At 45.5% G+C, this 16,320-nt stretch overlaps 2 protein-coding genes across 2 annotated transcripts in view; one reads left to right on the top strand and one right to left on the bottom strand.

Moving 5' to 3' along the window:
• LOC140323482 (TATA box-binding protein-associated factor, RNA polymerase I, subunit C-like) overlaps positions 1 to 4,525 on the top strand; it is a gene marked incomplete in the record, with an annotated part of 14,654 nt that extends 10,129 nt beyond the window's left edge. The window contains 2 exon segments of the mRNA XM_072400580.1: positions 335 to 472; positions 1,293 to 4,525. Coding sequence (XP_072256681.1) covers positions 335 to 472; positions 1,293 to 1,840 — 686 coding nt within the window.
• Positions 4,248 to 15,097, bottom strand: LOC140321802 (ecto-ADP-ribosyltransferase 5-like). The gene is made up of 9 exons (XM_072398586.1): positions 15,091 to 15,097; positions 13,376 to 13,513; positions 11,735 to 11,851; positions 11,494 to 11,620; positions 10,375 to 10,466; positions 9,576 to 9,676; positions 8,391 to 9,096; positions 6,990 to 7,022; positions 4,248 to 6,155 (listed from the first exon to the last, which is right to left on the bottom strand). Exons 1-9 carry the CDS (start codon positions 15,095 to 15,097, stop codon positions 6,148 to 6,150), a joined length of 1,329 nt encoding a protein of 442 aa, XP_072254687.1. The 3' UTR covers positions 4,248 to 6,147.
• Between the last annotated feature and the right edge of the window lie 1,223 nt (positions 15,098 to 16,320).

Below are 16,320 nucleotides of genomic sequence, written 5' to 3'. Positions count from 1 at the left end.
AAATAAAATAGATTTATGGGAATGATTTCAGTTATCAGAGGATTTGTAGTTTTATCTAACTGGTCTTGTTATTGGTGTTATTAGCCATGAAGGTACACCCTGAAAATTTGATGTCTGCACAACATTCTGTTTAGGAGAGAAAGTTCTAAGACAGCCATATATAACCAGCACACACGCATCGTGCTACCAATCGCATCCCTGCACACGTTGTCTAGCCAGGATAGTGCAGTACAATAGGCAGCCAGATATATTAGGATAGTGCAACTTCGTTTACACCATATTCACAGTTCTTTGTATTGTGTGATCCCATTTATCTGTGTGTTGCTTTTTCTAGGAAGTAATCTGAACCCTTGCCAGCTGCATCTACCTGCTATGGGGCTCCCATGGGCTTCGGAGTCCCTCCAATATCTGAATCCATTGTTGCCCCATCTCCGTGACATTGTAACACAGAGACTGGCATCTCCTATGGCAGGTAAGTGTGGTGCAAGATCTGACAATTGATTATTAGTGGTAAAATCACCTCTCCCGTGCTTCTTCAGCAGTAGCGACGTTTAGAACATCGGGTCCTGGCATTGCAAAGCGCTTGTCCTTGCTTCCCACACAACCACAATAGCAGAAAATCCGGCCACACAAGCCATAAGAACTCCAGAATATCAGCCTGGTTAGCAACATTCCTCTGCACCACCCTCTCATCCCTCCTCTGTATAGTGCTCACAGAACTGGAAGAGGGAATATAACTGTGACTACCAGCCCCATTGATGGGTCATCACCTTCCCCATGTGATGTCTAAGTTACCTTGCTCTCTGTTTCACACTGGACAACACGACTTATAGTCATTATAAATGCAATATTCTAGCCGTAGATTTATAGTCTGCATCAGAGCCCCTGCTGCAAAAATCCAAGAGACAGGAGGCTCCCAATGACACTGCTTTATTAGGGGCCTGGCTGCAAAAATCTAAAAGACAGAAGATTCCCAATGACAAAGCATTATCAGGGGCCCGGCTGCAAAAACTCAGGAAACGGTCAGCTGTCAATGACACCACAGCTAAAGATGGCGGTGCAAATCCTGGCATAAAGGAGCAGCAGCAGCATTGTAAAATGTAGAGTTTGGTAGGAATGAAATATTATTGCATTCTTTTCTCTTTGCAATAAATATTAATAAAAATATACTGAAAATAGAACATTTATAGATACCAGGTTTACTTTCCCTTTTACATTTAAAATAGAATTGTGCAAAGACCATCGTTTGATTTTAAATGTCTCACCCAACCAAATTCTTTGCTCCCTTCCAGGATTGGCTGCAGCTTGGCCTACAAATAAACCAAACTTGCTGACAGTTTTCCAGCTGACGGACGCCGGAGATATCTTCACACAGCGGCTGGTGAATTCACCGGCACCAAGCGACAGGAGGAGCTCTACGATGGAGGCGCTCGATGTCACCAGTAATTTAGATCCTTCTGGCCAAGAACCAGTAAATGGAATAATTGCAGAATCCCTGGACCATTCTCCTGAAACAAACGCCAATGAAAGTCGCGCATCACCTCCGATTTGTGAGGTGACCACTCATGAAGCTCCTCTGCGTTGTCTCAGATCAAAGTCTAAGCTTACTTTCCACGAATGGATCCACCATTTACTTGAAATAAGCACAGTAAAGAAAGAGGCGCCCTATTATCCAAGGCGCCAAATTAGAAGGTTGTTTAGAGCTGTGGAACTGCAGGAAACTCCTCAGGAGGTCGATAAACTGCGAGACTGCCTGCGCCAGGGTATGAGAAGCGGCAAACTTATCAGATTAGATTCCTTGGCTGAGTCGGTGGAACCAGTGTGTACAGGAGAGCAGTAAAGATCCATTAAGCCAAAGGCTTACCGAAACTTGGGCGGGCAGACTTGGATCATGGTGATCACTCTGAGCCGTCATCCCAAAAATTATCTGAAGCAAATTCATTAGAACCTTGTCCTATGACGTCCATGCAGTCCCTCCGCTCCAAGGGGATCCCTAAAGAGAGGAGGAGGACTCTACAACACTTCTTGAACTTCTTTGGGGAGACCAGGGACCCCCTAATCAGTGCGTCCCCATCTTTGGTAGACCTAACTCAGTGCTCCGAGCCCCCTTCACAGAGCTTTCAGCCGCAGACCCCTACACAACACTCACAACTTTCCTCCATACCTACTGAGCAAACCCAACCCCAACTTTCTCAGAATTCAAGTTTCCAGGCCTCACAGAGCGTCCCGACCTCATCACAACAGACACACTCGCAGCGATCTCTGAATCAAAATCGCTTAGTTTCGTATGGGATTCTAATCTACCTCCAGGATTGCAATCATGATCTCTTGAAGCTCATGTGGGAGAAACAAGTGTGACCTTCCCGTTGTATTACAAATTGTATTGTTTGTGGATCTTATAAGACGTTAAAGGATAATAGCAACCATTGTTCTTAGGATTGAAATTCTGACAAGTTTTAATCTTTATATCTGGCACCAATGAGAAGACTTTTCCTCACTTCCTGTACCTGTGACACCCATACAAGAATTGCTTGATGCAGTTGTCACTGGTACAGGAAGGTCAGACATTTGTGAAAAGACTCTTGCCAAATGTTTCTCTTTTTATTCATTGGGGGACATGGGAAATCTGCACTTTCGGATTATACCGCTGCCTATAGGAGTATTAAACATTGATAAAAGCTGTAGACCGTCCCAGGACATCGCTCCTGCTACCAGCATACCCCTATGTCTTAGGAGCATGGGGGTCTTTAAACCTATTCTTTGTAAAGACTTCATAGTTTTTCTCACTTGCTACTAAATAGTTTTGGTCACCCACCCGTCCAGCTTTCACCTCCCATCAGGTGTTCTGGTTGATAAGTACCTGAGGTTGGGGTTCATAGCTTAAGCTGTAAGTTACTTTACCTCCCTTTGTTGGTGTCTGATATTAGGGGATGAGTGCTGCTGTACTGGGTGCTTCCAACTCGCACTCCACAAGTGACTCCTTAGGAGCAATAATAGGCCATCCCCATGGCAAGAAACTTTTCCTCCTTCAAGGTGTATCATCAGACATGAAATATTGTCACCAGAAGCTGTAGGTAGGTGGCAGCCCTTGTATTGTGATCACCGAAAAACAGCCGTGTGGTTACTGAAATTTGCCGGGTGGTGCGCCCAGTAAAAGGGGCCGGGGAAAACTTTGGCCATGCAAGAATACGTCACTAGACGTTACTCCAGGGCTTTCTGCATAAGATAGATTCCATCCCTTTGTGTTGGTCATCATGCTTTTAGTACCACTTTGCTGCAACACTGAGGCATGCTCGTAGTAGGATGGATTGTCCTGTGCTGGCCTACAATCTTGTCATAATAAATCCTCCTATAGGTGGCAGTGTAATTGGAGGGTGAAAGTTTTTCTGTTGGCCTCTGTGGACTCTGAAGAAAGAAGTTTTTACAAGCACCTTGGCTCTACTCTCTGTTTTTTTTATCTATCCTACATCACCATGGAGTTTACAGTATAGTGCCAACATATTCCCCAGCTCTGTATATCAAATAGGGGTTGCAAATGACAGGCGGATATAGACCGCGAGGAGAGGACCCAGCCCCGAAGAGCTTACAATCTAAGAGGGGGAATTATCACACAACATTACCCCAACAAAGAGTTCTGTATCACAGCCTTGCCGTCTTTACACATCTCCTAGAGTGTCTAACTACTCTCTGTGCTGGTCCAGCTCCTTCATGCGCTGTAAGGGTGAGGTGCTGCAATGTAAAAGGAATTATTCCCACTGACCACCACACTAATGTACTGTAACCTGTGGATCTATTTATTGGGTACCCCTATGTTAAAAAGGTCAAGAAACACTGCTATAGTGACAGGGTCTCTTTAAGGTCCACACAGTGACCATTCTATTCTCACCCTCATTGTGCTCCTTTCACCGTCTCATATAACGCAAACAATTGTCCATTAGGGAGATGACAACTCCACAGTGTTTGGGCGTAATAATGGACCTCTAGGCCCAAACATGGCACTATGGGAGTAGGTGATGTGACACCCCATACCTGGAAGAAGAGTGCTGGGAGCCATGTAAAAAGCGGAGTATAAATGGGTAACAGGATGAGCTTTACAAATGGCTCAGTGACAGGGCCTCTTTAATTTGGCCTAAGAAGGAAATTGGACTTCTGTAGTACTGGAAAGCCTGAACTTAATTCTGGAACTTCTTTCTCTGCAGGTCTGTAAAGTTGATGGAAGAAAATGAATGAATTAACATAATCATGGCCCAGTTTGTATTTATTTATTGGATACCCATGACACAGGAATCAGCCAATCAGGGGGCAATAATCAGAAGTAGTCATGTGACAATGTGAGTGTCATTGTCCATCATTGCTGCATTATAACAACCCATTAGCAGCATGAATACAATGTACGAATATGGAAGCCATAGAAATCATTGTTAGAGGAGCTCTGGGGTGACTGAATATGTAAATAGAAAATGCTTTCTCTGTATTGTTTCATCATTTGTAAAATAAAATAAAAAATTAAGAAAATACAAAAAAAGACTTATTTACATCTTTCTGATTGGATGAAGCTTCCGCCTACCCTTCAGATCATTACCAATGAATCGTCAAACCACGGCCATTGTGATCTGATGCGTGCGCGGTCTGCACAAGTTTATTGTTATAGGACACAGAGAGCCGGGGAAGGGGCTGATCACACAATATATAAATAATGCAGTCTTTGCTGCAATGCTTCTCTTCATAGCAGAGCTGTACCCCCACCAAACTGCACTACTTTCCCTCACCACTAGTTGGAGGTGTATTGGTCTTATATGCAGAGAGATATGGAAGTAGAAGTAAAATGTAATGATGGGATGATTGTTCCAGTGACAACTTTTGTCTTTTCCTGTCATTTTGCCATGGAACACCATGGTCATATTAGGGAATACCTGAGAGAAGAGCCATTCCAGGCACTGGGAATACCTGAGACAGGAGGAGAGGAAGAGGAAACTTCATGCAAAGTGGAGGGTGTAACAATATGGACACTGAATACAGAGCAGAGTGTGTATGGGGATATGGACCATGGGGGTGCAAAGAGTAACAAACAATGAATATGGGGCAGAGTGTGTACATGGACACGGGGGAGACAACAACAGCGGGTGCAAAGAGCCTGGTAATGTAATGTAACAATGTGGACAGTGGTTAGGGAGCAGACTTGGTATAGATATATGCAGACTGGGGGGAAGGAGACAGGTGTAACAATATGGACACTGAATACAGAGCAGAGTGTGTATGGGGATATGGACCATGGGGGTGCAAAGAGTAACAAACAATGGATATGGGGCAGAGTGTGTACATGGACACGGGGGAGACAACAACAGCGGGTGCAAAGAGCCTGGTAATGTAATGTAACAATGTGGACAGTGGTTAGGGAGCAGACTTGGTATAGATATATGCAGACTGGGGGAAGGACATAGGTGTAACAATGAGGACACCGGTTAGGGAGCAGGGTGTGTATGGGATATGGGGAGTTGGGGGGAGGGATATTACACAGGGGGTGCAAAAGGATGTACCCAAGTATACACTGATTATAGAACAGAGTGCATATTAGGACAAGGCCACTGAAGCGAGAACTGTGGCATGGGGGCAAGGGGTGTGTAATAATGTAGACACTATTAAAATAAATATTGGGATATGGAAATTAGGGGGGAGAGCTGTGACATGGGGGGTTCAGGGACAGTGTAACAACATAGACATTGGTTAGGGATCTGAGTGTGTGCGGGATGGCAGCCATTACTTCTGGCCAAGCTCTCAATACCAAAATAACCTTACAATACTTTTTAGAGTTGGGGTAAATGTTGGGGTATTGGGTTTTAGGTGGAGCCTCTCCTTAGTATCCCAACATTCAGCAGTCATTTACCTACAGGGTCACTCTGATACGTATTGTTTTTTAGCTTCGATTGTGTCCATCAAGCCATGACCAGACTGGCACTGCCCAACTTGGGCATTTGATGGGCCGATGTTTCAGCTTGGTTTATCAGCTGGGTTCAGGCCGGTCCAAGCCAACACCGATGAATCCTTCTCTCTCCAGGGATCACCACGGGTGGACGCCGATCTTTCAGTGACTCACAGTGGTGCCCAGGTGGGGTAGAAAAAAATTTCAGAACCCCTTCAGAGATCCATTCAGACAACTAGGAGAAAAACAATCAGGATATTACACCCAGTATATGATATTTATTACCCTAAAATCAGAGTTTGTAAGGTTTGTGGTGCCCATTTTGTAGTCGTTATAATTTTAGATTAACAGATAAATACCTGAGATTAACAGAAAATAACAGATTATACTATATCATGTATGTTATTGAACATAAAGCTTTATTAACAATCCAGCTGTGTCAGAGACCTCTGGTGTCAGTCATATGACCAAAAGCCTCGGCATTATGTCACATGGTCGCTGCTGAAAAAGAGTTTAAACTTTGACCTTACCCTTTAACGGAGATCTCATGTCCAAAAAGAGCTATAAAGTGTCCCTGTCACTGTTCTAAATTTACTTAGCCAAGCTCTCCCAACTGTTGTCTGACTGGGGACATGCAGGGAAACCAACGCTTCCACAAGTGTCACCCAGCACCGTATCGTTTAGTAGAAATGGCCCACAAACTCTGCACGTAGTGTCAGCAGCTCTCATTGGTTTCTCCCGCCGACCTCCATGCCAGTGATTTATCCTGTAATGATGTTGAGGTCGGCAGGAGGAACCAATGAGAGCTGCTGGGGATTCGGGAGACTGACACTACCTGCAGAGTTTGTGGGCCATTTCTACTAAATGGTTCAATGTTGGGTGGCAGAGGTGGAGATAAAGTTTTGCTCAATATATTATTGTATGTCCTCCATTGTGAGTGCAGCTTCACATTCACAGGTAAGTGTAGCTTTGTTTTAGGTTTTATATTATGAATTCTTTGTAGTGTTAGGCAATTACTGTAGGTCGGCAGCGGATTGGGACAAGTCAGTGTGATGGCAATGTCTCTTACCAGAACTACACACGGCTGTGCTCCTCTTCTCCTCTGCAAAGGAATGACAGCGGATGTTATCTACACCATTATTGTCGTCACCACAACATGCAACACAAACACACTGCACTCCTACCTGACATACAGTCTGACCACACTGCCCGGTGCACTGGTCTGCTCTCTTCCTCAGCATAAATCTAAGCACACATGGGCTAAAGGGTGTGGCCATTACTCATCTACGCCAGGTGAGGGCACTGCAGTTGGAGGGCATTGATGGCTCCCCCATGCCAATATAGATGGTATTACAAATATTTAGGATGGGACATAGAGGGACAGTACGTCCAATAGTGATTTTTAGGTTATAGCTGGAGCCTGGTTGGCTCAGCCTTGAATACTCTAAAACTTAACCCAACTCTGTCTATGCCCACCAAAGTGTTTTGGAGGTTTATGCCGATCTTTTTGTGTCTCAATTCCTCCCATTTTATTCCCTTAATATGATAAAAATCCAGCTGGGGATGAAGCATCAATTATAGTTTCCTTTAGGAGTTCTAGGTCCTACAGCTCCTCAGGGGTGGGCCCTGACCTGCCTAAAGCTGTCATTGGCTGTAGCAGAAAAATCTCCATTTCAGGATTCATTCCCACTTTATTCACCACCTGGGTAACAATGTTTTGTATTTTGGCTCAGCCACCTACAACCTCTGTCCTTAGTGACAGCTGTGACTGATATGAAATTAATGATTTCATATTGGGAAATGTATTGCTAGCCTTGCATGTCTTATTACTTTAGTTATTATGACCAATATGGAAATGAAATGTTATGTCTAGAGTAATTTTATACGCAGCCAGCATGTCTTCAGAAATGTGTTGTTTACTGAGCTCAGTAACTCAAGCTGCAATGTATACACATGTAGACTGTGTGCTCATTAGCTCCATGTACACTTCACTCCTCTCCAGCCAGCAGCAGCTCTGTCCTGGAATCTCCAGGCTCCCATATTGTGATTACTTCCTGTTCTGAACCATGTGACTCCTTGAAAACTTTGGCCATTGGACTAGAATCTTCCGCAGACCTGCCCCATCTGCTGGTGGAGGTGGAAGCACCATCGGAGGTGCCTTAGCCTCAGCACTCCCTCTGGTGGTGGGTGTCGGAACTTACCTGTTAAACAGTTTTCCATGTCACCTAAGGACATGACAGGCAACAACAAGAATTCTCTGATTTCCAGGTTCTTCCTTTTGTTCTCTAGATTCTGAGCGCGGCTTTTCCTGCCTCCCCTGACTACGCCTTAGCATCTTGATTTGGTACTGCGCCTTGTCCCTCCCTGGTGTACCCATCCCAAGCCAATCCAGACCATCCCTGCTTGTCACCTGATCTGACCCAGAACATGTGGTCTTAGCGCAGACCCTACACAACCTGGGGACACTTACCTCCTAGAAAAGCGCAGTTGAAGTAGCTGCACAATTCGCAGGAACTGTTCAGAACATAGACATTCCCTTCTTTCCTCAGGTAATGGAACGTCTCGGCCACGGGGATCAGCACTTCCTCCTCCTTGGGATAGGAAGAGATTTTGTGGATGTCAACCCCAAAACAAGTTGTGATTTCAAAGAAGAGCCCGCCATGATAGGCTTTGGCCACCTCAATGTTCAGGGAGGACGAAGTGAACCTCCCGAACCTTAGAACGCTCTCAGACACCTCAAATGTCTTGTCCGTGCCCCGGTAGGCTGTGTGGCGCCTCCTGGAGTTCCTCTTCATGAACTGCAGAGCTCTGGTGATGTAGAAGTGGAGGGCTTTATAGTGGAAGTTCAGCATGTAGTGTTCTCGCGATCTCCCTGCCAGGCTGACGTTCCTGTTGAAGGTTTTGTAAATGGGGTCACCTTCAGGCCAATCTGTGGTGTAGACGGTGATGGCAAACCCAAACTCATCCCGGAAACCGGCGGGAATACGAAGCTTTGGCTTGAGCATGTTCCATCGTTCCTCTGCACGGTTCCACGCAGCTCCGAAGGCCAAGTTCATCGACTTCTCCAGGGTCAGGACCTTCGGCATGATATCCGTCTCCAGGATTTCTTCACAGCCTTTGTACTGATCATCAAATGCGTTGTACATGAAGTCCAGGTTCAGGGCATTACACTGCGCCTGCCAGGGGTAAAACCCAAATTAGTACCAGAAATACCCAAATCTGAGGATCACAACGCCAACCAACCATCAGATAATGAGAACTTCACCCTGTGACCCCATTGGAGAGATTGGGAAAATCTTTCCAGCGGGGTCACAAGCAAACATTTGCAGCAGAAAGGAGAAGGGTCAGCTGTCAAGGCCTTCTTGTGCTGCCACCTCTTGGTGCCATGGGGAACAGCAAGGGAGGTAAAATCTTCGATAGTTATATTTAACTTTTGAAGAAAAAGGGGGTAAAACCCCACATGAGGTTTTTATTTTCTGCCAATACAGTTATTTCTTCCCACTTCCTATCCAAGAGACACCACAGGAAGTGAATGCAAGAATTCTAGTTGTCACCGAAAAAACCAGGCAGCACATTTGTGATTCTGTTCAGCCAGCGTTGTCCCCCGTAAAACAGAGAAGCCAGGTTAGACACCCCAATGGATTGCTAATTTTACCTCGGGCAGCAAGTTGTAGTTTTGTTCTCCTGCACTCTTTTTATTTTTTGCCTCTGTCTTCCCAGCAGAGGTTTTGTCCTTGTAATCCGGCTCATAGTAATCTGAAAACAGAGGAGATTTCTCATTCACAAGGACAATTCTCTGTATGAGCAGCGACTGCTCAAGCAGCAACAATGGCTCTCTATGGAGCACGTGGCAGCAATTCAGGTCACATGATAACAGAATGAGCCAATTGTGTGCAAATGCCATTACTATTAGAAAAGAGTTGCTGTACTTACCTTTCCGGGGTTCAATTTGTTGAAATGCCATCCCTTTGTTGTGCCCCTGCCACTGCATGTTCCATATTATTATTATTATTATTAATAAACAGGATTTATATAGCGCCAACATATTACGCAGCGCTGTACATTAAATAGATATCTTAGAGGATGGGTAATACCTGCTCCCCCTGCACCCAATGTGGTTTCTCCCGCTGGTCAATACATCACTACAGGTTGTATGAGATGGTGGAAGAAACCACTGCATGGGGCAAGGGGAGGCAGATATGTTACCCCTGTGTGTGCTGAATTCTTGAAGCAGCTGGAAAGCAGTAGTTTGGTTTTGGATAAGGAAAAGAATTGTTGGACCTTCTGTGAAGTGGTTATTACTGTCTGTGTCCCATAACCTGATGGGGTTTATACAGGGGCAACAGACAGCTAACACCGAATAATATTGGGGGTTGAAGTGCCCCCACCCATACAACACTATGAAAGTAACTTTTACCCCACCCTGCAGGGAACGGATAAAAATATTCACTTACCTGCCGTATAGCCCACTAAGTCTGGATAAACAAAGATGGAGGTGAGCAAGAGCAGAATCATTGTCTGTGTACGAGAGATCTTCCACAATAGTCTATGGAGAGAAAATAAAACAGGTGAGAAACTGGAAAACTTACCCCACGCCTTATACAAATACCCCCCATGGAGATTAAATTGCCTCTGCATGTTGTTAGACTGGCAGATCAAGAAACCCCACTGCTGCTATTATTCCAGGAACCTGCTGCTTCCAGTGTGATGATATCCCCCTCACAGACAGGCAGCCAGTCTATGGCCATTGGATTTGTCCCTGGAACTGCCAGACAGACATAACGTATCAGATGATCCACTATTTCTGGTAAATCCAACTTCCTGTGCCTAAGCACTCCTTTTCTGTATCCTTATAGCTGTATATCAGGTGACTTCCTGTGCCTAGGCACTCCTGTTCTGTATCCTCATAGCTGTATATCAGGTGACTTCCTGTGCCTAGGCACTCCTGGTCTGTAACCTCATAGCTGTATATTAGGTGACTTCCTGTGCCTAGGCACTCCTGTTCTGTATCCTCATAGCTGGATATCAGGTGACTTCCTGTGCCTAGGCACTCCTGGTCTGTAACCTCATAGCTGTATATCAGGTGACTTCCTGTGCCTAGGCACTCCTGGTCTGTAACCTCATTGCTGTTTATTAGGTGACTTCCTGTGCCTAGGCACTCCTGTTCTGTATCCTCATAGCTGGATATCAGGTGACTTCCTGTGCCTAGGCACTCCTGTTCTGTATCCTCATAGCTGTATGTCAGGTGACTTCCTATGTGGCCCTTAGGTGATGTCAGGAGCCATACATCAGGGCCCCCATAAGTAAAGCTGACCACCACTGGCTGAGACCAAATATTACCTAGCCAAAGGCGCAATAAACAAAAACATCCAGAGGTCACTGCCACACAAATACCAAACTGCCCCATCATCTGGGGTAAAAATACAGAATTTGCACAAACAGGTAAAGCTGAACCTGTGCAAAATATGGAAGGGAGTTGTTGATAAAGTTTGGTTTGTTTGTGCTGAGGAATTATAAGGGGTTCCCACCATCCCTGTGCTGGGTTCCTGGCTCTGTACCCCCGCTGTACCCACCTGATGGGCAGGGAGACCTCACTGTAGGGGTACCGATGACCCAGTTGCCAGGTTCGGACTCGGTCCGGTCTGTTGTACACTTTGCACAGCGGTGCAGTAACGCAGTGGATTTGTCTCTCGGGATTGGCTGATTGGAGTTTTTGGATTCCCCCCAAATTCCTGCAATCTGATCCCTGGCTGGGTGTGCCAAGCGCTCTGTACACAATCTTCAGTTACCCAGCCCTGTCACTCCCCCACTCACCAACACGCGGGACTTGATTGTCAGCTCTGTGCCCCAGGCGTCCTTCTCCTCCAGGTCGGTGTCTGTGGGGGGGTTCCGGTGTGTGGATCAGGCGAGAGTTTTCTGACTTCTGTCTTCCTGTATCAGAGAGAAGGGGAAGCTGATGAGTGGGAAGTGTCAGCAAAACTTCATCACAACACTGCCATTAACACTTCCACTGCCACATTGGCCCACGATTAACCCTTCCATTGCCATAAAACTGTCACCCTGCCCTCAGGATTAACCCTTCCACTGCCACCCAACTGGCACACTGGCCAGGATTAACCCTTCCACTGTCACACTGGCCAGGATTAACCCTTCCACTGCCACACGACTGTCACACTGCCCTCAGGAATAAGCCTTCCACTGCTACAATGGCCCAGGATTAACCCTTCCACTGCCACACAACTGTCACACTGCCCTTTAGGATGAACCCTTCCATTGCTACAAACTGTCACACTGACCTCAGGATAAACCCTTCCACTGCCACACTGCCCCAGGATTAACCCTTCCACTGCCACATGGCCCCTGGATTAACCCCTGAACTGCCACACTACCCCCTGGATTAACCCTTCCACTGCCCCCCAACTGTAACACTGCTACTGCAGAACAGTCACAAAATCCTTTACTGCCACACATAAACCCTCCAGATGAACTCTTCCTCTGCCCCATTGCTGCCCCACGGACTCAGAACATTTCATTGGCTCCTGTTGCAGGGACTCCTAAGATCTCATTGGCTCTTGTTAAGAGATTTATAAGATCTCATTGGCTCCTGTTGCAGGGACTCCTAAGGTCCCATTGGCTCTTGTTAAGCGGCTTATAAGATAAGATCTCATTGGCTCTGGTTGCAGGGACTCATAAAATATCAATATTCAAAAAAATTCCCCACTCCACCCAAAAAAGCTAAAACAATAAAACTTTTTGGCCGGGCTAGGCTCCAAAATGCTCTTTGGATCTGGTGAGATTCTAGATGAGGATTTGTAAAGAAATGAAAATGGGATTATTCCACCTATTGCAGCCCCCATACAGCAGAGCTCACCTAGGATTAAAAGCAGCACAAGGAGCACTGCATGCAGGCACAGGCTTTGTGCTGGTCTGTGACAGTCTGTCAATGCTCAGGGGAATGAGATGATGCTGGTCATCACCTATCCAGAAAACAGAGGACATCTATTGGTGGAATAGAGGTACTGCACATACAGCTCCATACTAGAGGTGAGTATTGCTGGAAAAGCTGCTGTTCATTTTATCCTTGAATCGAGGCTATGTTTTTGTATTTGTGAGGCAGCCTGTAGGATTTTATACATTAGTGTTAATCTGATGTAATGAATTGGAATAGGTGAAGTGAATAGGATCAGTGTGAAATCAGTCAATGATTCAGAATTCTTCTCAGTATCTTCTTTTGAAGCTGGGTGGGAAGAATCTGTAGGCGGCCCCTGCATTATGACCCAACTATTCAGTAACCACCAAAAAACAGTTGATGGGCTACTGAAAGGAGCCGGGTGGTGCGCCCGGCTGAAAGTGCCTAGGGAGGACGGTGTGTTAATGTTCATTTTTGTCCAATGGCTGAGCACGATTATATACATGCACAAAAGACATTGGGTATAGAATATCACCTCTCATTACCTTCCAATGATCTCTTTGATCCCCCCAGCTGTACATTGTCATGAAATGTATTGCAGACATCCGTCATCCTTGTCCTGACGGTTGGAGGCGCATCGGCCATGATGAACCCGAGAGCTTTCAGGACAACTTCGCTGAAACCTGAGGACAAGAAACAAATATTACGCTGCAGAAATTCACTTTGTTCTCTGCGATACTCATAGAAGGATTTCAATGTAGAAGATTTAGTTTGCCTTCCAGGTTTGGGTGCTGGATATGGAAGAGGGTTCCACTTAGTTTTTCAATGATGCCCTAGTGCTGAGCAATGTAGGGGGTATAAACCCTGGGATAGGCCCACCCTGCCCCTGTGTGCAATGGCAAATCATGCTGGTGATTCATGCAATCCATTGCCATTGGAATATTCATTGTTCTGATTGGCTTCTGCTTGATGATAGATAGGTGGGTGGGCAAATAGGAGATGATGCTTTGCCTGGGGCATATCATCATCTCCCCCTATTGGCTCTCCTACTTGTCTATCATCAAGCAGAAGCCAATCAGAGTATTAATTATTCCAATGCCAATGTGGAGATGCAGCTCAGGGCTGTGTGCAGGGAGGAGGAAAGGAGAGAAGTGGCAGAAAAACAGTGAGGAGAGGCTACTGGATAAAAATAAAGAACCCAATGTATGGACAGCAAACAGACTGATGGTCCCAGCAAACAATGCGGTGAGAGGTGCAAGAATGTAAATCATGAAATTACTATATAATATAACAAACAAACACAATCAAGCTAACATTTCCTAATAAAAGATAATTCCATCACATATGATTGGGTATTTGAAGAATACAAAGGTTGACTTTATTTACTCATAGTCACTTTGCTTGGTGAACCCCCCTGTGTTGTAGTATAGTTTATTACCATTAGGTGGCAGCATTGCTCTGTGTTACCCAGACACTGCAGTGTTCTGCACTGATGAGCTCCTATAGGTGAGCTGCAGCTGTCATCAATATATCTGTGATGATTATATCTGTGATGTCCCAGGGCCCTCCATCCTGTAAACTGAGGAATCCGCATCTATAACTCCGTTCATCCTCAGATCACACTCTGTGGTCATTACAACGACGCGTATGTGCTTTAAAACTCTGCAGATAAAACACAAAATGAATGCAGCTCTATAATAAATAATTCACCAATAAACATATTTTACAAATACAAGAAGTGTAAGTACCTAATACTGACCTGGCATCAGCCTCTGGCAATATCCTGTACAGCAGTGCTCAGAATGGGGAAGACAGAAACAGCACATGCAGCCAGCTGGATTCAGCAATAATAATAATAAATGTAAAAAGAAAAAAGTGTTTATATGTTTCCTGGTTTATGAGGTGAGAATTGTACCTGTGCACTGGATCTTTGTACCCAGAAAGGGGGAGCCACCTGTACTACATTGAGATGGGTGAATCCTAGGAACCATAAAAAAAGGGGAGGAGTTTTATGATGTGTGGTCCAATCAAAAATTCAGCAGGAAGCACCTACCTGCAGCCGTGGTCACCAGATCCCAAGCACCTGCAGCCAGTCACATGACCAGTGCCGACCTACCTGTCATGGGGTACCTGCTCCCAGGACTGACATTCAGTCAGCCTATCAGATGCTCCAACCTGTTCAGCAAATCACCTACAGGAGAGAGTTGTGGAAATTGCCACCAGCTCATCCAATGAGCTCCTAACGTCCTGCGGCACTCACTATCCATTGGGCGTTGTTCACAGAACACCACAGCACCCCTCTCTGACCCATATATTGGACCTGGACCTTCCAGAACAATGCAGCCGTCCTAACTCCTAACAGCCCATGTGTGGGAAGGGGCTCCTGGGAGATGTAGTTCTGGGGAACTGAGCTCCGAGCAGCTGTCACTAATGGCATCACACATTATGGGAGGTCTGGGGGTAAATGTAGGGAATGTTTTTACAGGCTAGAAAAGCTTTGTGATATAGTTGGGGTAGAAAATTCTTCAAATACCTCCTGGATGGAATCGGTGCCGCCAAACGTCTTCTATAGGCCTGTTTTTTGGGAAAAATCTCCAGTATTATTTTTGGTTGTCCAGCACACATTGAATAGCTCAGGAATACCCAAATCTGAGGGGGGATTTATGGAAGGCTAAGTGAAATATTGCCTTGCAGGGGGTAAATCAACTTAGCTTAGTGAATGTGGTAAAAATTTCCATTGCAAAAAATACCCAATCACATGCAAGGAAATGAAAAAAAAAACACTTGCATATGATTGGCTGGCTGAGGTCAGCAGATTCACCTCATTCACTGAGCTGTGTGAATTAACACTTGAAGGATGAATACTGACTTTGCTAAGTGAACAGCTGAAACTCGTAACCCCATTGATCCCAGATATCATTGTAGACAACACAGCACGCTCTCCTTGTGTTATAGAGAAGAGGAGAGGAGGTTTTTTGTAGTCCAGTAATAAGGTGACAATGCTGCTTCTCCATATTGGATATTCACGCTGCTTGATGAACTGCAATGCTAAACAAAATGTAATGTGCGCGCTTCTTTTCCTGCGCTGCCATGCGGTGGGCACTCTATACAAATAAATAGGTCGCCTAGCACAATGCACATCAATGTGGCCGCATAAATGTGAACCCGGCTAGAGGGCAATACAAAGCCTTTCTATTTATTACATCCGAGGACCAGAGGCCTGTTAGCCACGGATCAGTTTCTTTCAAAAGATTTCTCTTCCAGAATAAAGATGACATGAGATTACATGCCCGGGAATAATGAAGCTGTGTGGAAGAATGGAAAAACTCTATGCATTGGTTTAGAGCACAGAGGACCGGTCATAGAAACCCCGGACACACAAGGACCAGTCATGTAACTCCCGGCACACCAAGGACCGATCATATAACCCCTGGCACACCAAGGACCAGTCATATAACCCCGGGCACACCAAGGACCGATCATATAACCC

The sequence above is a fragment of the Pyxicephalus adspersus genome, chromosome 1 (assembly GCF_032062135.1).
Source record: "Pyxicephalus adspersus chromosome 1, UCB_Pads_2.0, whole genome shotgun sequence".
NCBI lineage: Eukaryota > Metazoa > Chordata > Amphibia > Anura > Pyxicephalidae > Pyxicephalus > Pyxicephalus adspersus.
The sequence above is the reverse complement of the archived record's forward strand: the minus strand, read 5'-3'. Positions and strand labels throughout refer to the sequence as shown.

Coding starts and splice junctions, on each gene's coding strand:
- LOC140321802 (XM_072398586.1), bottom strand. Junction 11,621..11,734: donor CAATCAAGTCCCGCGTGTTG/GTGAGTGGGGGA, acceptor AACTCCAATCAG/CCAATCCCGAGAGACAAATC. Junction 7,023..8,390: donor CAACTGCGCTTTTCTAGGAG/GTAAGTGTCCCC, acceptor ATTCCTTTGCAG/AGGAGAAGAGGAGCACAGCC.